This window comes from Trachemys scripta, chromosome 1, assembly GCF_013100865.1.
Source record: "Trachemys scripta elegans isolate TJP31775 chromosome 1, CAS_Tse_1.0, whole genome shotgun sequence".
In the NCBI taxonomy this organism is placed as follows: Eukaryota; Metazoa; Chordata; order Testudines; family Emydidae; genus Trachemys; species Trachemys scripta.
In genome coordinates, this window is record NC_048298.1 from 316,076,444 (window position 1) to 316,102,590 (window position 26,147).

General features: G+C 39.6%; 1 protein-coding gene across 3 annotated transcripts in view; it reads right to left on the reverse strand.

Annotated features, from left to right (window-relative positions):
* Positions 1-26,147, reverse strand: part of CNTN5 (contactin 5) — a 987,313-nt gene that overhangs the window by 544,480 nt on the left and 416,686 nt on the right. For all 3 annotated transcript variants that reach the window (XM_034758906.1, XM_034758905.1, XM_034758907.1), the window contains one exon: positions 21,050-21,179. In XM_034758906.1, coding sequence (XP_034614797.1) covers positions 21,050-21,107 — 58 coding nt within the window. In that variant the 5' untranslated portion in view covers positions 21,108-21,179. The remainder of the gene's footprint in view (positions 1-21,049; positions 21,180-26,147) is intronic.

Here is a 26,147-nt window from a genome sequence, read left to right on the forward strand (position 1 = left end):
GCGACTAATCTATTAATTCCATCGATATCTAATACTCTGAGATTAGAAATAAGAGGAACTAATTGAGAACTAATTAACAGAGATCTTTGCCTCCTGGCATAATAATAGATTGTTAATCTAAAATTTGATTTACAATCTCACTAGATGATTATACCAAGAACACAGTTTGTTTATCTTGGTTACTCTATGGCCAAGAGTATTAATCATCCTCGAGTGCGTAATTCTTTGAATTCATGCTGAGACCTGAGACCCAAATTTAGCTTTCTATCCACGTACAATTAAATATAGGATTGGGAAAACTGCCAAGTTACCAGTATTGCCATCAGCTGTGGTCATTTTTCACCTGAAATGTGAACAAATCAGACTTGCATGTAGAAAGTAGTTTTTTTTTTTTTTTCATTTTAGAAGTTTGTGCAACCAGAAGCTCTATAAATTTCAGAAAATAGATATGCCCTTAACTGCTGTGCAGATAAGGTGATCTCTTCAAGAGAAAGCTGGCCTGCTGTGTAGAAAAACCCTCTCTGTACAAAGTATTATTCATCAAGGAGTCACAGAACTGCTTGGTAAGAGGTGTGCTCATGTTAAAGAACTCATCTTCTCTCTAACCAAAACACCTAGATTTGTCCTCCTTCCTCTACTTGGCCATTCAACCTACATGAGTAACTTTAAATTAAAGATGAACTCCAGAGTGCTTCCTCAAGGGTCTAAGCTGTTCACAGGGCCTGTGAAAAACAAAAACTCTACCACAGATCTCATGGGTAGTACCAATCTCAAGCACAGACTCCATGGAGAATGAAAGTGTATCCTGTCCTCTCCTCTCTTCCATCATTTTTAGGGCATTGTTTTAGGATTAAAATGGGGATCTCCCTTATTTACTTCCCTTCCCATCTCCCACCAGATGATCACTATTTGGTCTGTGTGAGGAAAATGAGGGTGAATCTTTGGATGGATGAGCTCTTCTCTGTTCTGTGTCTGAGCTCCATCAGAGAACTGTCAACTAGAAAAACTGTCTTCAGGCCATACAGACCCTTTAAAATTCTTTCTTTGACTGACTGTCAGTCAAGCCAAGGAAAAATCCACTCAACATACAGGCTCTTCTGGGATGCAGTGAGCATACCCAACACATTCTTCGATCATTTCCATGAGCCTGACTGCTAGCTTGAGGTGGGGTGGGGTGACAATTTGGGGAATCTCTTTGTACGACTTATGAATTCTATTTGATATTCTGAAGTTGTTACTATGAGAAGTGCTGTACAATGGAAGGCTTTTTTGTGTGTGGAAATGTGCTGACAGGGCTTGTAGCACTTAGTCACCAGAATAGGGATAATGAAGTGTAGTTAACCTTAACAACTATAATCTAACCACACAATGGGTACATTAAGGAGGATGTCTGAAGCTGGAAGCACCAATTTTCCACAACTTCTCAAGAGGGGTCTCTTTTTGGAGAATAGAAAATTACCAGGACAAAGAGACCAAAGTATTAATGCTAACCTTGGAAAAAAAAACAACAGTAGTTATGTGGATAATAGCATGGCTCAGAGACCTACACAGAAAATTTTGGGCCAGAGAGGGGAAGAGACTGCCATGTGTTTGAAGCTGACCAATGGAAGTGGAGAGAGACAGAGAGAGAGAGACTCCATGACTGAGAAGACAATTCATGTGGTGCAGCAGAAGAACCATGGATAGACCCAGAGGACTCTAAACCAGCCCAACAAACATTTTAGAGTGGTGAGTAAATGGAGGCAGAGAAATACATTTTGGGCTTATTATTTTGGTATACATAGGTGTATTTTTTTCCAATTAAAGAAAAAAACAATGATGTTAGTATCCTATGCAAAGGCTGTGTGCGTGTTATCTGTCTCATCTACCACATGCCTTTGAAGAGTTAACGTAGTCCCAGAACACCCACACAACTGGAGTTCTGTGAGAGGGTGTGTTTCAGCTACATGAAATCTGAAGGGTCAGTATTGGTTATAAGGGACAGATAGTTGGATCACGAGGTCTTAGCTCTCAGGAGTGGTGCTAGACGAAGGATCTGAAACACAAAAGCATGTCTAGACACCCCTAACCAGAGGCGATGTCTGGACTGGTTTCAGATTATGGGGGTTTAAAGCACACATGAATCAGTGAAGGGGGTCCCCTCATAGCAGTTTAGTGAGTGGCCAAGAGAGGTCACTCGGCTAGAGCAGTGACAGGTGGGGATACATGTTAGGAACAAGGAACAGCTTCTTGGCTCCAGAGGTGAAATTGGGCTGATACTTACTATTGCCTAGATATACACAAAATGCATTATAAAAAGAGTGTTACTACATTCTTGACGAAACAACTTTGATGAATTCTACTGCTGATACATTAAAAATTGTTTGTGGATTTAAAAGTAGACTAGAGATTTATTTTTATTTCCTTATTTTTATTTGATACCACAAAATCTCCATTAACAGCATGCTGGGAAGACTAGAACTGGCTTTTTTATTTTACAATTTCTCATTTCTTAAGCATCAGTCAAACACCACAAGCATTGTGATTAAGTCTCTATCTTTAGTAAGACTTATCTCTCTTGAGACAGTCTGATAAATTACTTACAGCTTTATGTATTTTACACAGATGAATAATATCACTATTTGATGTCTCTTAATACTAGTGGGATTGAGTGACTTTTTGGAATATGCTGTAGTCATGATTGGCTATGTTTCCAAATGAAATATAGCAGAGTGCTCTTTCTACATAGCCATTATTAGGAGCCAATATGGATACACTTACATCTGTGTGTGAGAGAAATGTTTTGGAGTTCATTTTGTGATTCAGAGGCATAGGTATAATAGTCATATTTTAACAGGGACATAAGTCAGCAAAGAGCAATATTTACATTTTCTGTATATTATATGCAGAATAGTACATGCTTTTGACCCAGCTGGAAGACTAGCTGGGACTAGGATTGGCCAGCAAATAATTCTGTTTCACAAGAAGTTTTGAAATTTTGTAGTTTTTGTTCTGACGCAGAACTAACCCTAGACCTTGCATGTATATATCTCTCTGTGTGTGCATAAACAAAAAGCAAAACACACACCAGAATAGCCCATATTTAGAACACTGACTTGGGATGTGGGAGATTGAGGTTTGAATTCCAGTTCTAAATCAGGCAGAGAATGGACTTGAACTTCAGTCACACACATCCCAAGTAATAACCCTAACCATTGGGCTATCAAGTCAGAACCTTTCTCTAGCTCATTCAATATTCCATTCTTTATACAAAGTGGAATACCTCAAACAGGAGAGGCAGAGAGAGAGCTCCACATCAGGCTCTGCCAGATGCACAGCTGCAATTTGAGTCTCCTACATCCTAGGGAACTGCCCTAACCATGGGGCTAATGGCTATTTTAGGGAGGGTCTCTCCCACAATGAAATTCTGTCTTAGTCCTCAGAAACCTTCCGATAAAGTTTTCATCAAAACTGATATGTTAAAGTGCAACATTTCAGTTTTGACAAAATGACATTTTTCAACATTTTTTCCCCAACTACCTCTAGTTGGGGCTAATTTAGAGCTAAACTCATTCACTGACATTAGAAATTTCAAAGTAATGATAATTTATAAGTGTCCAGAAATCAATCTAATGAGCCCAGTTGGTGAAAAAAAAAAATACATTTTCAAGGTGAAGAAAATTGAGTTCTAATGAAATACTAATGATTTTATTTTCAAGTAGCTAAAAAAAACTAGAATTTTTTCCCCATTATAATTTTCTTAAGTCTTCAGCTAACGTGTTTTCATTCATCTAATAATCACGGATGTATTATTTTGCCGTTTCTGAAAATTCTTGATTAGAACAATTTTAAAACTTCAACAGCAAATACCTGAGCAGCTTTTTGAGAGGAAAGCTATAATAAATGACAAAATCCTATTTTGGTGGCGTGTAGAAATGCTATTGAATAAGACATTATTTTTAACACATTAGCCATAGCAAGCCAATTGTTATCCAGCCAAATGTGTACTGAGTTTCCTTGGTTAATTTATAATCAAGGCCTGTTTTTATGTCAGTAACAATAAAATATTGCATTTTTTTTAAACCTGAACAGTGATATTAGTGATTTGAACGGAGCTAGAATATGTGACAAAATGTAATTATTATGGCTAGATATAGGTGATGTAATTGACTGCCACCACTGCCTTAGAGTTCTGGAGAAGTGACGGATGTAAGATGACCCCATAAACCTAAAAACAATTTGGGGGTAAAGACAGGTTCCAGCCTAAACAAATGATGCACATATTAGTTCAGATATTTTGGTACTCCCACAATAAACATGGTGCAAGAGAAGAATAGTGTGCAAAAGCCGGTTTAGAGCTTTCACTTACACTGCTCTGTGCACTTTTACCTCCTGCATTCAGGCCTGATCCAACTGCCAGTAAAGTCAACAGAAGCCCTGCACTGAGTTAGTGGAAGTGGACTAGGGGTTAGAGCAGCCTAAAAGGAGAATGGAAGACAGAACGTGGATATTTGTGAAGTAGAAATTTGAATGTGTCATTTAAATGGGGAGTTAATGTAACCAAAAGGATATAAGGTGTGGTGCAAAAAAAAGGAGCTGACTATTAAAGAAAACACAGCCCCCTTTTTTCTGGTCCAAATTTGGTCTATCTGACCAAAAGTTAGTAGCAGAGAAACCTGTGAAATGAAAAGGAGAAGAACCACGCTTTCTTACAAGAGCACTGGGGCCAACTAAAGAGGCAGGTGACATGTTTAAAGCCTGACAATAAAATAGATAGTGTACATTCAAACACCCCATTTCTCAGTAGCTAACTTTTGGACAAACTAAACCAACTAGTAGAGTCCTCCCTCCCCTCCTTCCACTGGATCTGAAGTTACTTATTATGCTATGTGAATTGTTGCATGTGTGGCAACTTTCACCATAAACTTTGGATTCTTCTATCCTACCCGGAAAATATAGCTAGATAGACAGACAGACAGACAAAAGACACACTTTAGTCAATATACTGCAGGAGAGGCAGTATGAACTTGGAGTGTGGCTTCTCATTTCAGCACAACACCTTTATATTGGGTAATGTCACATGAAGGTAAGTGTCATGGATATACAATAAGCCTTGTATAATGCTTAAATGTGCTCATAAATAACACACAGAAGGGTAGCCAGAACAATGAAAAGATGTTTCGGGCAACACAGGAAATCAAAATATTTTATCCCTTAGACCCAACTGACAAAAATAATTATCCAACTACAAACAGAAACAATGCGCTGGGACATACTACTAAATTCAGGCTACTGCAATACTAAACTCAAGCTACTACATAGTTGCAAGAGAGATCAAAAAAGCATGACTATACTCAATTGTAAAGTTAATTTGTTACATCCAAAATCTTTCTACAGAGTTTTTAGAAAACTACAGTAACTAGATGGTTTGGGTTGGGGGGAAAAAGCTAACAAAAAAACCTGGTCAAGAGAGCTGAAAGCATGTGAGCAATAGCTAGAAGAATATTGTGTAAAGATCACTAATGGTCCAGGTTGCTGTTGGAAAGGTATTTACTCCACATTACTGAAAATGTTGCTAGTCTGAAAAATCAAGCCTACCCCATAGTCATTTAATGCATAACTTCTACACAGTCTTCTTCAACTACTCTGGGTCCTGTAAATACAGAAAACACCAACAATATATATATTTCTCCTTCATTAAGCTTAATGTGGATAAACTTCCTTTAGGACTGATCATGTAAAGCACTTACTTATGGGCATAGTCTTTTGGGATTCATAATGACAAGACAGATCCAAATTTTCTTATTGAATCTGTAACTGAAATTATGCTATGATCAATCACGGAGCTAAAGATAACTCTTGTTCCATCTGCTTCACTATAATCACAGTCTGGGATGATTAAATTCTGCATAGTTTTTTTTTTTTGCTTTTGTTGTTTTTGTTTGGAGGGTACATTTGATTTCCTTTTTTATTTTCTCTGATTCATCTAACTTTGTTTTTCCATTTCTTAACGTTTTTGTAATATAGTAACATGAAATAATAATGTCTATAAAGGAGGCACTTTATTTTCACCAAGGTATTACATGCAAGAATTACCTCTATGCAACTATCTGATATTGTTTTTGATTTATGCATCAAAATATGAAAAAAATAAGTAAAAAAACAAGATATAATTTTGAAAATTTTACCCTACGTGACTTAAAAGCCTAAGTCTCATTGAATGTAAATGGAACTTTACTTTCCATGAGGCTTAGGCAGATTTTCAATGTTATTTAGATACTCAAAGATGTAGTAGGCTCCTAGTGGGATTTTCAAAAGTACCTAGGTGCCTAACTCCCACTGATTTCAATTTAAGTCCCATTTTTCAAAATTGATCTAGGAGCCTCGGCTCTAAGTCACTTTTGAAAATTGTACTCATGATACCTCCAATACCAACGGCAGTGTATTATATATACATATGCGCACTCACAAATGGAAAGCAGAGGTTGTGGTTCCAGCAGAGCACATACTTTTAAAATGATCTCTTTTATTCAAGATGCACTTTAGACATGTGTAGTCATTGGAGTTGTGGTTGACTAAGGCAAAGTACAGCCGTGAAGCTATGACACCAAGCTGGATTTAGGAACAATTGTACTTTGAAGACCATCAAATGGACCAAAGAGGTGATGTTTCCATCTAGGGGCTGGTCTACACTTAGTCCGGACTTCGGACTAAGGTACGCAAATTCAGCTACGTTAATAACGTAGCTGAATTCGAAGTACCTTACTCCGGACTTACCGCGGTCCAGACGCGGCCGGAAGTCTCCCCCCGTCGACGCCGCGTACTCCTCTCGGCGAGCTGGAGTACCGGCGTCGATTGTGAGCACTTCCGGGATCGATCCGGGATCGATTTATCGCGTCTTAACCAGACGCGATAAATCGATCCCAGAACATCGATGGCGTGCCTCCGGACCAGCCGGTAAGTGAAGACTAGGCCTAGGACATGTCACTAGATTTACAAGTGACAGTCATATTGCTCACAGATAATAACTTGGAACAAATTAGCCACCAGGAAGAAGACAGTTACTTCCTAATGCCATTGCTTTGTCACATTTCCATTCTCTCTCTCTCTCTTTTTTTTTTTAAATTTTTCCCTCTAAGCCCTCCCTGCCACAAGATCAATTTTCATCATTTTCATCCATCCTTCAGTGGAGTCCCTAGTAATGAACTGAATGCTTCATCAGGGCTGTTACATGCTCTAGTCCTGTATATTTAGTCCTCAGAGGTCTGCCTAATCTGTGATCCATTGTTCTTTTCTAAAATGTTTTAATCACTTCTCGTTAAGCTTGCATGACCCCCTGACCTGGGATTGCAAACCTGTGATTGCAAACCTATTTTGCATCTGAGGTATCTAAATCACATGCTTAGCCACAATATCTGTGTCTGAGTGTCTTTTGAACATGAATAAAGCACTATGTTTCACAGGGTTGTACTGAGTTTAAATGCTACCACTTACAGTGTAGTACTGAGCTAAAACGATACCATTAGCAACTGTGTCGTGAGCCAGAGCAAACCACCTGCAGATTTGTACAGTGCTAAATTGATGCTACCCATAGTTCTACAACTAAAGCACTCCTTTTCACAGTTGCACACCATGTTAAGAGCTCACACTGACAGTATAGGCCACAGGATTATCAACACACTCATCCCACAGTGGATAGTCAGGTGCACGTGGAATGTTTAATTCCTCAGCTTATTGAATTCTGCACTCCTCTCTCTAACTGCATTGAGATAAAGGACTACTTATTATGACAGCAGCCACATACTTAATACGACAGCGAGTGCATAGGGCTGTGAGTAAATACAATGAAATAGGCTAAAACTTCTTTCTGAGTGGAGGCTCTCTATGAAATAGAGTCAGCCACGCCAAATAGAAGAGCTAAAATCTAAGGCGAAATGTTCTCTAGCCTTGTCAGGAGTTTTCACACTACCGCACGTAATGGGAAAAGAGCTACCTATCAAAACACTCTACAGAGAAAAATAGCTACCAGTCATGGTGTTGTACAGAGTTAAATAAGCTCTGACTCCCACAGTTTTAGCACTGAGCAATATAAGCACATTTCATACTTTCAGACTAAGCAGATATTCACTTTTCAAATTTTATTTTCATTCAATTTAGAATCCAGTTTAGTTAAACTATAGAGAGGAAATTGCTTTCACTACATTGCTAGCAACAGTGATAAAAATGGCCACTGTGAAGCTGACACGTACTTTTAAAAATATTTTTAATAGTTGTAGCTAGTTGTGTTTATAGATAAAACACGTAGTGTATTTACTGATTAGCTGTTGATAAGATACATACTGGGCATTCAAAATACTATAAATATGATCTCTTCACATTACCCAGTACATATTCAACATTAATAAATGCTCTGCATTATTGTGTGGCATGGAGATTCATGCAAACATAATCAAAATATAATCAGATCATGTCTTCCATTATTGGCTGGCCCCAGGAAGTATAACAGCCTAGCGCCTACAAATCTCTTACTTAGTTCAAGTGCTAGTGGCCTGTGTTTTTAGTGCTGAAGACCCAAGATTCAACCCTTAGTGACAATCATAGTGTCTGTATGCTTGTGGCCATGACTTGTGGGGCAAACATGGAACCCTGTTGTTCCTTGCTGCAGAAGCACTCACTGAGCCTAGTAAATACCTAAAGATTCACCACTTAAGGTTTAATTCACATATTACCACGAGACAGTGTGAGAAAGTACAAGAAATTAGTCTAGAAACTTGAAGGATCCAGGTGATTTTTTTCTCTACTGCTAACAGCATGTTTCCTTTCACACTGCTGAGTGGAAATCACCAGCAAGAAATAAAAATTAACAGGCTATTCTATACACATACTTGAAACAGGTTATCAGACTGCAGCTTTTGTCCCAGTTTCTCCTGGGGAATATTACCCGGGGAATGAATTGGGGGAGGGAAAGTACTACCTTTCTATGCCTCCTAGACCACTGCAATCAAAAAACTTGAATTGACTCTCAGCAAGGTTTGAACTCAGCACCTTCAAGGTTAAAAGCATGAACCTCTGACAGTTTGATTTAAAAGATTAACATGTGGACCATACAATAGAGGGGGACAGACCCACATTCTCATAGCATGGATTACAGCTACTGCATCAATGGAGCTGATCTGTCTTTTTCTGCACCTGGTGCACAAGTAGGGAAGGCTACGCCAACATTTAAGAAACACTTTTCTTTAAAATAAGCACTTGTATTTCCTTAATTTGCATTGACTATTAACTGTCCCATGCCTGTATTAAGTATTCCACTGCCAATGGGATGTGTTGTGCTCTGCCTTATGTAGAACCTATTCCCTATATGTGAATCATATGAGTGGGAAGAGTAGAGGGGTTACGTCACCTATCAAGTTCCAAATGTTATTGCTTTTAGAGCTTCATATCAGGCAGGAGGGAACAGATCCATCTACAAGTACACTTTGGGAAAAGAAAGCCATAATCACTTCACATAATTAATTACTTCTCCCCAGCAACAATTACTCATTCCGTATAACTTTAATCACATTATGGTGACTTCTTGTGATAACTGCTTACTTCCCAACATTGTGAATGACAACACTACAATATATTTATATATTTCGAAGAGGAAGTCTTCTGTCAGAGTGTCATCTTTTCTCCTCTAACTGGAGTGCTTAGGAAAATGAGATATGCAGTACCTGAGGAAGAGACTAATGATGTAACCAGGCTGTAAAGAACAGGCTTTATGAGGTAAACCAATGATTCCTGAGGGCTGCTTAGAGCTGTACTGAGCTGAAATGCTACCTTCCATTGTGCTGTTCAGCTTCACTTCATTGGAATGAATGCTGGCTTTTTCCATTGCTGTTAAGAAAAGTTTGCCAGCCACTTTAACTGGCTGTGCTAACCTAGAGCATGGCTACACTTGCAGATGTAGAGCGCTGTGAGTTAAACTCGCCTTTGTAGAGTGCAGTAGGGAAAGCGTTGCAGTCTGTCCACACTGACAGCTGCAAGCGCACTGGCGTGGCCACATTTGGAGCACTTGCAGCAGCATTGGGAGCAATGCATTATGGGCAGTATCCCAGCATGCAAGTGACTGCAATGTGCTTTTCAAATGGGGGTGGAAGGGTGGGGTGGAATGTGACAGGGAGTGTGTTGTGTGTATGTGGGGGGAGAGAGAGTGGGTTTTTGGGGTGCTGAGAGTGTGTCAGCATGCTGTCTTGTAAGTTCAGCCCCCCGCGCCTCTCACTCACTCACTCACTCACTCACTCACTCAAAGCAAACAATAAATATTTGCTTTTCTCGGAGCTGATAAGCAGCCTGTGAAACGGAGCTTTGAAAGGGGATTTCCGCATTCCTGCAGCTGATTTCACAACAATGACAAGAGTGGCCACTTGACTTAAGGGGATTATGGGACGTTTCTGGAGGCTGATCACAGCGCAGTAATGCAACACCTCGTTCACACTGGCGCCACGGCACTCCAGCGGGAGCGCAGCAAACGTTATTCCACTCGCCGAGGTGAAGTTCAGCAGCGCCGAAGCTGTGGAGTCAGAGCGCTGTACGTGCCTTGCCAGTGAGGATGGGGAGTGAGCTAGTGCGCCCGGGGCTCCTTTTATTGCGCTGTAACTCACAAGTGTAGCCAAAGCCCAAGTCTACTGAAAGAAATACTAGGAAGCTATTCTACACTACTGTAGGTTGTACCCAGTGACTTTCTGTAGATTCCATTAATCCTTTGAAATTAATTTGGGATAAAAATGTAATGCACTGTAACGTATGAAAAGAAATAGATTGGTTGGCCTGCTCTGTGTGAGCACTGGGTAGTGTTGCCAACTGTCCAATTTTCGTTCCCGGCCAATGGGAGCTGCAGGGGCAGCGCCTGCGGGTGCAAGGGCAGCGCCTGCTGGTGCAAGGGCAGCACGCAGAGCTTTCCTGGCCTCCTATGCACCTAGGTGCCACAGGGACCTGGCAGCCACTTCCTGGGAGTTGCGGTAAGTGTCGCTGGGACCCTGCATCCTGAACACCCTCCTACACCCACACCCCCCCCCGCCCCAGCCCAGAGTCCCCTCCAACACCCAAACTCCCTCCCGGAGCCCACATCCCGCACCCCCCCCAGCACCCCAAGCCCCTGCTCCAGCCCTGAGCCTCCTCCTGCACCCCAAACCCCTCATCCCTGGCCCCACCGCACAGCCCACACCCCTAGCCAAGGCCCTCACCCCCCGCACCTCAACTTCCTGCCCCAGCCCTGAGCTCCCTCCTGCACCCCAAACTTATCCATGGCCCCACCCCAGAGCCCACACTCCTAGCCAGAGCCCTCACCCACCCTTGCACCCCAATCCCCTGCCCCAGCCTGGAGCCCCCTCCTATACTCCAAATCCCTCATCCCTGGCCCCACCCCAGAGCCCATATTCCTAGTCAGAGCTTTCACCCCCATTCCTGTACCCCAACCTCCTGCCCCAGCCCAGAGCCCTCTCCCACATCTGAACCCCTCATTTCTGGCCCCACCCTGAGCCTGCACCTCCAGCACAGAGCCCATACCAGCCCCACACCCCAACCCCCTTCCTCTGCCCGGAGGCCTCTCCTTCATCCCTTAAACCGCGGCCCCGCGCCTGCCTGGGACCGAGAACACCAGCACTCACAGCCCACAGCCCCGGAGTTCTCTGTCCCCGTGAGGTGCAGGGCCGCATCATCTCTCCCCTGCTGGGCACTAGGTGGGCGCACATAAATGCCCCGGAGGGTGCCATGGCACCCGCAGGCACTGCATTGGGGACCACATTAAACTTCTTGTTAGAACAGGTCTATCACCCTCAAAACATCTTTAATACAAGTCTAAAAGTAGCCATAGGGTTTGTTTGTGAGCCATCACAATCTTTAGCTGTGGAGGAGAGGCTGAGTATATTTTGCAATGTTTATTTAAAAATGCATTGTTTAATTAACTAATAATTTAAGACTGGAAAAATAAACAAACTGAAATCTCTAAGATTAGGAAATTTAAAGACAGATTAAAAGGTGGTAAATTGTCTCTGCTAACACACTAGAATGGAAATGCCAGCAAATATCCATTTTCCAAACCTTGTGCATGTGCAACCCCCACTGATGTCTGTGGGAGATTCTGTACAATAAAGAAAGGATCTGTCCTTCAATAAAGAATCGTTTAATTATAAAGATGGAAGGTAGGAGGAATTTTCTCATTCCTAAAAATAAAAATGGAGATTTATATTTCACTCCAGGTTAAGTCTGGACCTCTGACAGTGCAGTATCTACAGTTTTACTGTAAGAATAAATAGGGATGTAGTAGGGCCATGCTCCTACAACACCCACCTTGAAGTCATTGGACTTACACCACTGTAAAAAACAACCTAAGGCAGAGTAGAGTCAAGACCTTAATACAAGCAAGTACATTGTTTAACTACGTCTTCTATAGTTAGTTTTGGTTATATAAATTCGCATTAGGTTTATGATTACTATTACAACAAAAACAAAAATATTCACTAAATCATATCACTTTAAAAGAAATGGAAAATAATGTATAAACATTGTACTACATTATCTGTAGTAATAAACTATTTGTGGCACAGGAGATGGATCTTACAAATGATAAGGGGACAATGAGGATGAAGATGAACATTCAATTTTTTGTCAGAAGTGGCGGAATTGACAATAACAGCCCGGGGGTGGGGGGGAGGAGGTGTGTCTCCACTGTCCCGTGGGGAGGAGAGGTATGTTTTGTCATACCCGCCCCAGTCTGGCACTTGTCATGATGGCTGCTCCCCTTTTGCTTATATGCTTGGTAAGAGGGTTTTTTTTTTTAATGACGCCTACAGGTACTAAAATTAGAAAATAAAAGAACATGGACTTTGAACATATAGGACTTTTTTAATTGATTGTAAATGGATGTGATGTAATTGCAAAGACATTTAAGGCCAATTTATAAAAAAAACCAAGTTTTTAGGTTTTTTTTTTTTTTTAAAATAAAACAGCCCACTAGACTCCTGACAAAAAGCTGAATGAAATGTATTGACTCTCTGACAGCACACTATTCACTTTTTGCTATGACCTTGATCCTGCAAGGTGCTGAGTGCTTTGGAAGCATGTGATTGATTTTAATGGAACTACTAATGCTTAAAGTTAAGCCCTTGCTTACGTGCTTGGCTGACCCCATGCTGGAGGGCCCAGCACCTTGTAGGATTAAGCCCTGTATATCACTATATAAAAAGAAAACTACATATTATTGTGAACCAATAAAAATTACCTGCAAGAAAAAACAATCTAACCCAACACACTAATTCTTTAAAAAATTTTCCAATTCACCTGCTATAATTTTAAATATATTGAGCATACACTTTCCACCCACCTTCCCCTAGGATTTTGAACTCTATTATCCTCTGATGGATTAATTTTAAAACTCACCCAGTATCTGACAGTATAGACAACTTCTGCCTTTTTCCCCTCCTTTCAGATAGAAATAATACAATGTGCAAAAATACAACAAATAAAATTCAGTAGAGAAGTACATTTTTTTTCTTTGACCAACTGCATATTGAACCCAGCAAAATGAACATGTGTCTGATTGTCTGTATTGGGCTCAGGCAGGGTGACAGACTTCTCCTGCGTTAGTATGGGCAGATGTCTGGAAATACTCTGCTTCAGGACCGCTTGCAGAGCAGTTAAAGCATGTTTTCTCCTCTCTGCAGTAGGAGCAGCAGCAGTACCAACAAGTTTAACATTGTCTGTCACCAGTTCTTATGTATATTTCTTTTTGGTTGTGTTTTCCACCTGACTTTCCATATACCAGTTGCCAAAGAAGACAAAGTTCCCTGCTATTTGCCATATTGTCAAAGGAAGACAGATAGTAATTGGATGAGCTTCTCAATGACAGACATTCTCTTTTCAACAGTACATCATCCACTTGGCAGAGGAACAAACTCAGTGCTTAATTTGTGCCAAGCCTTGCCAGCGCTGAGCCCGGGCACATCTAGGCTTGGCAGGTCATAGCTCCGGCACTTCTGGTCTTGCTGCATCAGTTATGAAAGTAAAAACTTGCTTGAGCCCCAGCACCAAATTGCCTGAGCCCTGGCATCTCTTTTATTACAAATTAAGCACTAAACAAACCGTCAGCTGTGGCATAAAATGGACTTGACGAAATCGGCAAGGCCTATTTTTCTTCCCATCACCTATCAAGTGTCATTCATCTTTTACATGATTTGGCTAATGTGTTTATGAACCTTTAGACTATGAACTTTAATGCTGGCAGTTGCTGAAATTCTGAAAGTAACATATTGAACAGGCTTGGGAAATATTTGGAGGCCAATAGTAATGCTCCCAGTTAGCTATACTAGAAGCCTCCAACTAGCCAGATGGAGAGTGAGGTTATTTTAAGAGAAGACAACAGCTCAGCTGAATAGCAGCTGTAGATCAAAAATGTAGGCAGTACATTGAAACTTGCCTTAGTACTATATGTGCTTACTACTTAGAGGTACCTTTGTAAGTGCCCCTCAGTGTTGTATAGTAGCTGAAAAACTATTCAGAAAAATCCAATAGTTTCTGATTTGGAGCTTGCTACTGAGGGATACAGCATAGATGCCACAGACATGGACCCTTCATATGAGTTAAAAGCTGTGACTGGCATTTTGGATTTTTCTCACTTTACTGAATGGGCATTGCCCCAAATTACCCAGGGTAGATCCTCCACTTCTTTAGCCTTGCAGGTCTCCAGCCACAATGTTGTGCTATCATGAATTATGAAATGCTTCACATTGGGTCTCTCCATAGAACAGTCAACATGCAGCAGGAAAAATCATGATCTGGACACACTGGAGAAATGGTCTGAAGTAAATAGGATGACAGTCAGTAAGGACAAATGCAAAGCACTCCACTTAGGAAGGAACAATCAGTTGCACACATACAAAATGGGAAATGACTGCCTAGGAAGGAGCACTGCGGAAAGGGATCTGAGGTTATAGTGGACCACAACCTAAACATAAGGCAAGAGTATAACACTGTTGCAAAAAAAGTTAACAGCATTCTGGGATGTATTAGCAGGAGTGTTGTAAGCAAGGCACGAGAAGTAATTCTTCCACTCTACCCAGCACTGACTAGGTCTCAAATGGAGTACTGCGTCCAGTTTTGGGTGCCACATTTCAGGAAAGATGTGGACAAATTGGAGAAACTCCAGAGAAAAGTCACAGAAATTATTAAAGGTCTAAAGACATGACCTGTGAAAGAAGATTGAAAAATTTGGGTTTGTTTAATATGGAGAAGAGAAGATTGAGGGGGGGGGACATGATAACAGCTTAAAGTACATAAAAAGGTTGTCAGAAGGAGGAGCAAGATAAATTGTTCTGGTTAAGCTCTGAGGATAGGACAAGCAGCAATGGGCTTAAATTGCAGCAAGGGTGGTTTAGGTTGGACATTAGGAAAAATTTTCTGTCAGGGTGGTTAAGCACTGGAATAAATTGGCTAGGGAGGTTGTGGAATCTCCATCATTAGAGATTTTTAAGAGCAGGTTAGACAAACACTTGTCAGTGATGATCTAGATAATACTTAATCTGATCATGAGTTCAGGGGACTGGACTAGAAGACCTCTCAAGGTCCCTTCCAGTCCTAAAGTCTATGATTCTATGCCCTAATTAGGACAAGGGACCAAAAAAGACATGAGGGATATATGGTAGATCAAGAAAGAGAAACCCATGCAAATGGTATTCATTGTGTTATCCTGTCATTAGCATTTCTTTACACTTTGAAGCATGTTGACACAAGTTGTAATAATTATAGAAAAGAATGGCAGGGTATCATAGTCTCAAACCAGCTTCTTTCAATGATGTCTTGTATATGCAAATAAAAGCCTACTGATTCTATTAACCCAGTGCTGATTAAGTATAATTTGATGTGGTTTTTGTTTTGTTTTTACAAACATTTCTCAGTTTAGTTAAACACAAGGAGACATGCACATTTAATTTATTCCAAGGTTAGGTAGCACTAATTTAAAGTAACGTTAAGCATATTCAATTTCAGCTTGTCTGAACTACCAAGGCAACTGAATGTTAACAATTCCAATAAAAAAATAGATGCTTTGCTTAGTTATCTGCAGTATGAGCCAAAAATAAGTTAATATCCCTGTGTGTACACACACACACATACACCAGATTATTAAAAGAATGGATAGTAAAACAATCCCATAATTTCCCTTCTCATCCCCCTTCAATGCACATGCCCCAAACATGCTGCAAGACACTGCTGTAGGAAAAACTATTGGAGTTTGCAGGGTATGATGTAATAGGAGGTCCCACAAATTAGTCAGAGAATCAAATGTTAAGTGTAAGAAATTTTACCGTGTTCTAGGCTTTTCCATTAATAAAAAAGATAAACAAACCTTCATACCTGTTTGGTAATGCCAATGACACAATGCCTGCATACACACAAGTGCTTTTATAATTAGAGGTTTCAGAGTAGCAGCCGTGTTAGTCTGTATCTGCAAAAAAAAACCAGGAGTACTTGTGGCACCTTAGAGACTAACAAATTTATCTCTAAGGTGTCACAAGTACTCCTGTTCTTTTTATAATTAGAATTTCATGTAAAAAAACTTAACCAAGACCATACAGAACAAAATTTCTGAATCATTTGCTGTAGGTTTAAATGGGCCCTTCTAAACCAACTTTGAGCTCTAATCTAGTTTATCAGTTATCAAAGCCTCCCTGAGCTCAAAACCAGGAACAGGCTAGTCCAGTCCTTGCTGTCCATTATCTTACAGTTCACAATATCTCTATATTGCAATTGCTCACAAAAGGAGGGTTTTATAGTTTCCCCATATCCTTGGCCCCGATGCAATGCAGTCCTCAAGCAAAACTAGTCCTCTAATCTTTCCTCACCTCCAATGTAGCTTGAAAAAATAATCTGCAGCAATAAAAGAAACCACAACCCAGTAATAACTCCCAGCACCTGCAGCAACTTCATCTCCTTTTCATGATAGAAAGGAATTCCTAACGCCCAGCTACTGTCTCAAGGTAAATCAGGCTGATCCACAAGCCCCAGCGGTCATCTATATCTCCTCAGTAAATCCAACTGGGGATCGTTGATAGTGCCCATTATGTCTAAGCGTCATGCCATTAGAACATACACTATACATGACTGACTGGCTACATTGGCATGTCAACTTCAGCACATACTTAAAGGCTCACTTAGCACGTATTGTACATCTTGCAAAATATAATGGTTTTACAGAACATGAAGCATAGGACGCAGTGTGAATTTAATTAAGATGGTAAAACGCTTTCCATCATTTATAAGGAAGCTTCAATGCCCCTTCCCCCCCACCATCATCATATTCTGCAAAGAAAATCCATTCTGTCTGAAATGTTATACATGTGGTCTCTTGCCAAAGAAAACCTTTTATTCTTGCAAAGTTTTAAGTGGTTCAGAGAAACTGTTTATGCCAGATAACTTTTTTTTTTTTTTTTTTAGAAGAACTGATATCGCTTTTGGAAATGCAACTATTTTTTGCCATTGCAGGTTTCAAAATCAGCTTTGATCTGGGAATTCTATATGTATTAACATTCACTCATACCCGGCAAGAACTAGTGCATATTGAACTATGCTCGTGGATAACTCATAAGTCACTTGTTACAAAAAAACAGGAGTTTTGGGTGCTTTGTAAACTCTCAGATGATTGTAGTTTACATTAGGATTCTTGCATATCTAATAAGTTACACAGGCTTGCATTGCCTTATTTATTTTTAAATTTCATTATCTTCTGCTCTTGCTTTTCCACCTTTCCCCAAATAACTTTCCCCATTGCCCAGAAACATATTTAGTGCATTTATGCACACACAAGACACGCAGTCTCTGTATTCATATTAGGATGCCTCCCCTCAACAGTGCAAAGTCAATGCAAGAACTCAACTTTTTTGCCTGAAGGAATACTATCGTGACCTGGTGACATAATGGTTAATTACTGAATCTGAATATGGCCTGAAATAACAGCAATTGAACGTCCTTTATCTTAGTGCATCAGCATCCACATCTAATACTTTACCTTTGAAAAATGTGCAGTTGAGAATATTGAAAATAAAATTCTAAAGCACCTAACTTAGTAGACTATGTTGAACAAAATCAATAGCAGAAAGTATTTGCAGCAGCAAATATACTTCAGTGACTGCAATGACTTAACAGCAGCTGTAATTGCAGAATTATGTGATCAAATGTCAAAAGGAACACAGACTGCGCATTATTAGAATTATAACTTACTTTGACAATCTGATCTTATCAGGTTCGAATCCAATTTTATCATCTCAGGTTAACTTAAGATCTTATGGTATTAAGTTTTCACATGAGATGTGATTTAAGTAGCACCTGAAGATGCTGCAGTTATTGTGACAATTATCTAATGCATTTGAGAGAAACAGACGTGTTGCTCTAAATTATTTATAATGATATATGAAAAATGGTTTTGAAGTAAAAATGATTTATTTACTGAATTCTAACCTGCCACATAATACGGAATAATCCTTAAACAACAAAAATAATAATAGACTGGGATTTAGTTAACAAATCAGAGATGGAAGAACAGGAGTGTTTTGAATACCTGGCAGGAATAAATATTGAATAAAAACAAGAGAGAGAATAGGTATTTCAATTAAATATAATGTCTGGCTGATTGGCAAGTGCTTTCAGGGTGTTATTCTTTAGCCAAATTAATGTTCAATATAAACTGGAATATTTCAAATTCTGTTAAAGACTTTTTGAATCAATGTTTGACATTTATCATTACTTATATTTTAAATGTTTTTTAATCTCCTTAGTTTCATATGTATCTGAACAGAGAATTGGTGAGGCAAACAGTTAAGACTACTTCCTTAATTGTGTTCAAATTTGCTTCAGAGCACTTATAATGAAATGGTATAATCCGCGTCAATTGTCAGCATTAAAAAGTTGGAAATGACCATGGTGTCTAATGTCCCAGTCTTGTAGTTGACTGTGTCCAATTGATCCCATTATCTGTGTATATGCTCATCAAATATGTGAGCACAGGGATTCCTTCTACATGGAGTTCGCTGCAGGATCAGGGACTCCACTGTGCAATATTATGCCAAATATTGGCTTTTTAATTGTGACTTTCATATAAGTTGCAAAGCTGAAGATACAATGCTTACATCAGAAATTCTTGTTTCTAATTATTGATTTCCAAAGAGTGCTCTGAACTTTGTGTTTACTAACTGTTTATAATCTTTATAGTAAAAACAAATATAAAAATCAAAGTGAAGTTTTGCATTTAAGAAAATTAAAGTTAAATAACTAGATTATATTTACAACAGAGCAGTGATTCTCAACCAGGAATACACGTACCCTTTGGGGTACAAAGAGGTCTTCCAGGGAGTACATCAGCTCATCTAGATATTTGCCTAGTTTTACAACAAGCTACATAAAAAACACTAGTGAAATCGATACAAGCTAAAATTTCTTACAATGACTTGTTTATACTGTTCTATATAATATATCAGTGGTTCTCAAACTGTGGGTCGCCGGAGCCGGTGTTAAACTTGCTGGGACCAAGGCAGGAAGTCGATGCCCGTGCCTCACCTAGCAGGCCCAAAGCCAAAGCCTACGTTTTTAAGTGAGGTGAAACCTGGGGTACGCAAGACAAATCAGACTCCCGAAAGGAGTACAGTCATCTGGAAAGGTTGAGAACCACTGCGATAGAGGACTACTCTTGAAATCACTGGAGTACAAACATTACTTTCTAAACACTGACAATGTGTTATATAGAACACAAAAATAAAAGTCCATTTTTCTCAAAGAGTTTACAATCTGTACTGGGAAATCCAGGATGGGAAAGACTATCTATATTGTTTGTTTACACACACACACACACACACACACACACACACACTATTCTCCCACCTCCTCCCCTTGATATACATATACAAACATATTCTGGTCTACTGCACCCAAAACAATTTTATCCAGGGCACATAATCAACCTATCTTATTTTACTACTATTATTGCAAACTGACTTCTTGCAGGTATCATGGAATAAAAGTTTTCGGGGATATCTGAATGAGAAGACAGTGGCATGGTGAATTAGCATAGGGCAAAAGGGAAAGCACTGAAAAAGGCAGAGAGCTAGCAGTACCAGGAAGAAATGAATGGGATATCAAGGTTAGGGGCATTTTTGTGGAGTTGTGCAAGGATTTGTAATTCCAGAACATAGGGCCTGATCCTATTTATGAAAAATGTGATACAAGAGCTAGATATTATTATTATCCTGAAGCTAGAAGTACAACTTGTATAAAGAAGCATTTGTCACATAAAGGATCCAGCCAATTATATTTAGACTGTTTCAGCTTTGGTTATTGTAGATGAAGGCAGATAAATAAAAATACTTTGAAAAAAAAATCAATTTCTGGAAACTGGGAAGTTGAAAGAAGATAAAGCTAGGGGCAGATGAAAGATCAATTGTGGATAACATAATATCAAATTACAGGAATCCCCAGATGGAAAGATTAAACGATTATTGAGTATAAAGCAACACAATTTGTTTACTTTAAAAGATAATAGTAAGTTAAAGCCAAGGGAAAAAAGCTCAAAGGAATACTGTTGCAGGCAAAAACAGAATCATTAGTGCATATCAATATAACACACATCATTTTAGAAAGAAAAATCAACTCCATAATTTGTTTCCAGATACAGAACATGGTAAGAGTTTGAGAATTTCACAGCCCAGAATCACCAAACAATGCTGCAGTTATCAGCCCTTTCAATGCAGTTTGTTAGATCAATTATTTCCCAAGCAGATTTTTCTCTCTGAAGCTGTAAAAACTAGGATATTCTTTTGTGAATGGATAAGTAACTAACTCTTCCATTCTTCCTTACAAATTAAAAGCAAACCTGAGAAACTTTAAGATTAATGGCAAGTGGGCAATACTTGTTCAACTTTGTATTAAGCAATTATAATCTTAATAAATAGGCTGATAATATTGACACGGTTTGTTCATTTTTCTTTGCAGTAATTTTGCTTTTATATTTCCATAAAACAGTAACACAAGTTTTTGGTTTTCTTACCTGAAAGACACCCAGAGAGTGACAGAAACAGAACCAGTCTCCATGACGACCACATCATTGGTCACAAAGGTCTGGAATCCCTGTTTGTGTGATTGTTAGCAGCTTTGACGTTTCTTCATTAAAGCTCAATCTAAGGACATAGAAGACAAAGTCTTTGTTAGGAGAAGTAAAAACATATCGCAAAAATATGATAGGCTATTCAAAAAAATTCCCTAGATCCTAGTGCAATCCCAAGAGCTCTTTATGTAAAGTGGGAGGTGACATTTTGAAAGGGAGGTATTTTGAGAGATTCTCAAGAAAAATACAGTGTAGCACAGTACCTACCTATGTTAAGAGCTAAATTGTGAATGCCACTCTGTAGCTGCACTGGAGATTAAGGAGCCCTAGTTCTTCACTCCAAAGGCAGAGGTGTGTCAGGGCCCTACATTCCTGTTCCTCCTGGAGCCCAGAATTATAAGTGCACACTGCACATTTCATCAGCAGGTGTAACAAATGCAGCTGAATATTTTCCCCCAGTGTCCTTGAAGCAATCTCTTGGTATTTTCTAGAGGTGGGTGAAATAGTTGCAAAGAACAACTAGTTCACCAAATTCAACCACTTCCACTGCTTGCAAATTGTGCCAAAATAGGTTGCAATCTCCACTAATTTTTCACTGTTTGAAATCTCGTGGTGGATGTTTAATACAACCACCATTTATAGAAAATAACTCTTTTTATTTACCTTATCCACCCAAGCTGACACCCATCCCATTGTTTTGTCTATCGCACCCAACTGTTCAGTCTTGTCTAATACTTAGTTTGGGAGATTTTTAGGGAAGAAACTCTTCTTGCTTACACGTCCGATCTCTGACTATGGTTCCTAAATACTACTGTAACAATTACAACTATATTAACAGATTGTAACCTACAGATTGTTCACTGTATTGCTTCAGGTAGTCAGCATCCACAATTCAAATGTCCAGTTGTTTTGACTAGGGCCACATAGCTATATTTCTGTTCTATGATTGGATGAGCTTTCCCTGGCTATTCTGCCATAATTGCGTACAGCTGGACTCTGACAGGCCCTTATGCAAGTGAACTCAACGAACCTTCCACTCTTGAAGTGCATGGGCCCCCATCAGCACCTGCCACAAGAGCAGTCCCAGAATGCAGCATTCTGTACTGTGCACTGGGACATTTAGGGAGGGAATGTGAATCACTTCCCTGACTCCCTCAGACTCAATGTGGTTTGCTTACAACCCTTAATTGGAACCATTAGCTAAGTGGCACAGTTTAGCACATCAACATTTCCCTTGTGGTGACCTCACTCATTCATTAGAATAATCACAGAAAGTGGATGCTGAAGGGGTGCAACACAGTTGAAGCAAAATCATTTAAATGCTTTGAAGAATGTACAAGAATCTTTCTGCCAAATCATCTCCTTTAAAATGCACTCTGAACATCTCTAGTTGTGAGCTATGTCGCCAATCTCCCCTCTTCTATGCATGCACAAACACACACACACTGCATGAGCAAGGAAAGGCTGCATTTATTTATATACTAGAAAAGATATTTTTGAAACACTCTAAAGGTGTAACTTGTCAGCTCTCATTTATATAGCAGGCCAGGTGCAGCACTCAACACAAATAAAGATTCCCAATTTGGGATTGTTCTTCCTTTCAGGTATCTTAGATTGGGCATACTTAATATGAGGTGTACATGTTAATATATGCTTCTCTGAAATAGAACATAACTGCAGCTCATCTAAACCTCCACAGGGAACCCTCCTCAATTAATTATTAATGCCAGCTGCCTTTGTTTTTCACTTCTGTGATAATCTGTGTTTCAGTCAGTATGTTCCCTAGGTAGGGGTGAGTTATCTCTTTCAGCATCCTCTGCTGGCCAGACCTATGGGAAATAAATATTTTCATTAATATTTAACTTTTTTTTTTCCTTATGGCCATTTCTGTTAAAACTTGTAGAATACATCATTCCTTTTTTCTGCAATGCTATCCCCATTTTTATAAGACACAAAGCAGAAATTGTAAGTAAAATTCTGGTGATTTTTCTGTTGCAAGAAGAGGGGAAAAAGTGTTTCCAGGACTAAAGGGAAGTGTGAGACTATCTCAAAACTACTTCTGAAATGATAGTGACATTACTAACAAAAGAAGCAGTTGAACTCTAAATCGTACTATGAACAATATTAATTCCTGGTTTGTTGTTAGCTCAAAAATTCCTCAAAAACCTGAGGCATATTTTCATTTGGAAAAACTAAGAACATAAGTTTTGGTTCAGTAGAGAAGTAGCTATATAAAATTCTATGGCCCATGTTATACAGTTGGTGAGACCCCTGGATGATTTAATGGTCCCTTCTGGGCTAGAAGTCTATGAAATTATGAAAATAAATAACTGCTGTTAAAAATGAAAAAAATGTTTTGAAAAAATGTGTCCCTGTTTCTCAAAGAATTTTAAAATTGGATTTTTCTAAAAAAAGCTCTGTAGCTGCTCAGAAAACATGATGAATTTTTCATGAACATGTCATCGAAGTTCAATGGAGCTATGACAGTTTGCACCAGCTGCAGATCTGCCCCAAAGATTTTTTTTGGCTCCAAACTGAAAATACTTAGCTGTGACCTACTTATCCCAAACCTACCAAAACAAAACAAAAATTCAAATTCCAGCAAACAAACTTAATAAAGGAAAAACAGGTTGTGACACCAATGGAGTGGCTCTGTAATCATTTGTGAATTCTGTATGTTGACCTGGTTACTGGGATGCTTACTGTATGCAATAGAGGGTTTCCAGGGGGGCAAAAACAAGAAAGATGGGAAACAATATCTCACAATAAGCCTTTCCTCAGTAAACACTTAAGGGTGTTAAGAGTCAATGACTGAACTTTTAGCTTTGAAGATTCTACCCTTTTGACAAGCAGGGTCAAAGCCCAGTAACTGACAAGGGCAAAGGAATTCTGCCTGAATTAGAACGTATTCTCACTCTCTCTGAAGAGAGGAGGAAATTGCTTGGGGAAACCAGACAGAGCACTCACTGGGGTGTCTGAAGAAGTTAAGCCTGCTTAGACTGTCATCAGGGGATGGTAAGATAGGTGTTTAAAAATCTTTTTTCTCTAAATGTTTTGTTCCTACTATTAAGATAAAGAATACTTCGGGTTTAAGAAGGCAGTCTGATCACTGCACATCACTGGTCGCAGACTGCTGAAGGGAAGAACCACAGGTGCTGCCTCCAGTCAGACCTGTGGACAATGGATCCACAGCATACTGTAGGCCAGAGCCTGGTCTAAGAGAGGGAGATATGAAGAATTCTACTCTATGGTGCTTGTTGTAAATATTTAGAGCCACTATTCAGGGTGATCGCAAGGGGCCATAGAGCAAGGAAGTAAGGGTCTGTGTAAACAGCATATAAAGACAGTCTGCCATGCCTCACAACCACGGTGGGCTGGATCTCTAATAATCTCTACACACTCCAGGGGAGAAAAGGCACGATGCCTAACACCTGAGGGGGGTGCACTCAGAAGTTATGTCCGCACAACAAGCTAGGGGTGCGATTCCCCTTCTTGTGTACGCTAGCATGACCAGATAGCAAGAGTGAAAAATTGGGACACTTTTTCTTTTTTTGGGGGGGGGAGGGGTATAGTTGACTATATAAGACAAAGCCCCTAATATTGGGACATCTGGTCATCCTAGTGTACAGATGCTCACACTAGCTATCATCGAGCTACAAGTATAAGTATAAATAGTAGCCTAGCAGTGGTAGCACGGACAGCTGCAGACGCGTGGCTTAGCTTTGCTGGGTATGTACCCACAAGTTTCAAGTGGGTTTCTACTCAGCACAACTAAGCTATGCCTCTGCTGCCACTACCCAGCCTACCATGGCTAAACTGCAATTTATACCTATGCTGGCTCGATGAGAGCTAGCGCAAGTCTGAGTATATGAGCAATCACACCTCCACTCTTATAGTAAACATCGCTAGGGAGATCAGGAGGAGGGAAGAGATGCAGCTAGCCTTGCAACTGGGACACAGCTCAAAATTAATTTTGATTTATATAAATGGGTTAAGGTTTTCAAAAGTTATTATTGTTTTGGGAGGTCTCAGTTGTGAGGTACCCACATGGAGACACCTTAAAAAGACCGGGTTTTAGAAAGTGCTAAACATCTGCCCTCTGAAAATTAAGTCTTTCAAGTGGGGCACCCCAAAAACCGAGGCAACAATAATTACTTTTGAAAATCTTGGGCATGAGCTATTTTTATAAAAACTGTTGATTTGAGAAATCTAACTTGACTTGGGCAGTATAACAACTTAGACATCTGACTGCACTACTGTCTAAAGTAGAGTGGGAGAATTTTCCAAACCATTAATACCAGAGTCACTCAGACTTTCTGAAACATGAAAGATGTAGACACCAGAGACTTGGTGTCCAATATATATTGGACACACACATATTGGGTATTTCTTTGTCATGTCATATTTTCTTAGGTGGTATAAAAATATTCCTACAGTATAACCTTGATTTTATAACACCAATATTATGAACCACCAGTTATACAAACCATTTTTCCTGAGAAGGGGGGAAAAAATCACAAAGTGATGTCTGTAAAGACCAAGTCACCAACCCTTCACATTCCAATGCTTTTCATCTGCTGGAAATCACTTTGCAGTGGTTAGATAGGCAAGAAGAAAGCAATGCATTGTATATACTGTAATTTTGAGATGTGTGATTTTATAAACTTTTCTATTTTATGAACACCTTGGTCCCCAGTTAGTTCATAAAATAGAGATTCTACTGTATTTCTTACCCCCCTTCCTTGTTTGTTTAGAGGTTTTGTGAAAATTGGAGTTAATTTTTCATCTCTAAACCTGGATCAATGTTCTTCTTAGAAATACAAGCATTACACTACTGTAGTCTCACATTTCCCCTCTGACTTCTTTAACCTTTCCTTAACAGCTCTCTTGGCACTTTACAGTGCTTTCTCAGACTCTGCCAATGCTGAATGCTTGTCCTGCCTGCCCAACTGCTGCTTCAGCCTTTTATACTTTCCCTGGCTTTTCCAGATACTTTCTAAATATGGATTATGCTGGGCATTTGGACAAAGGAGCACATGCC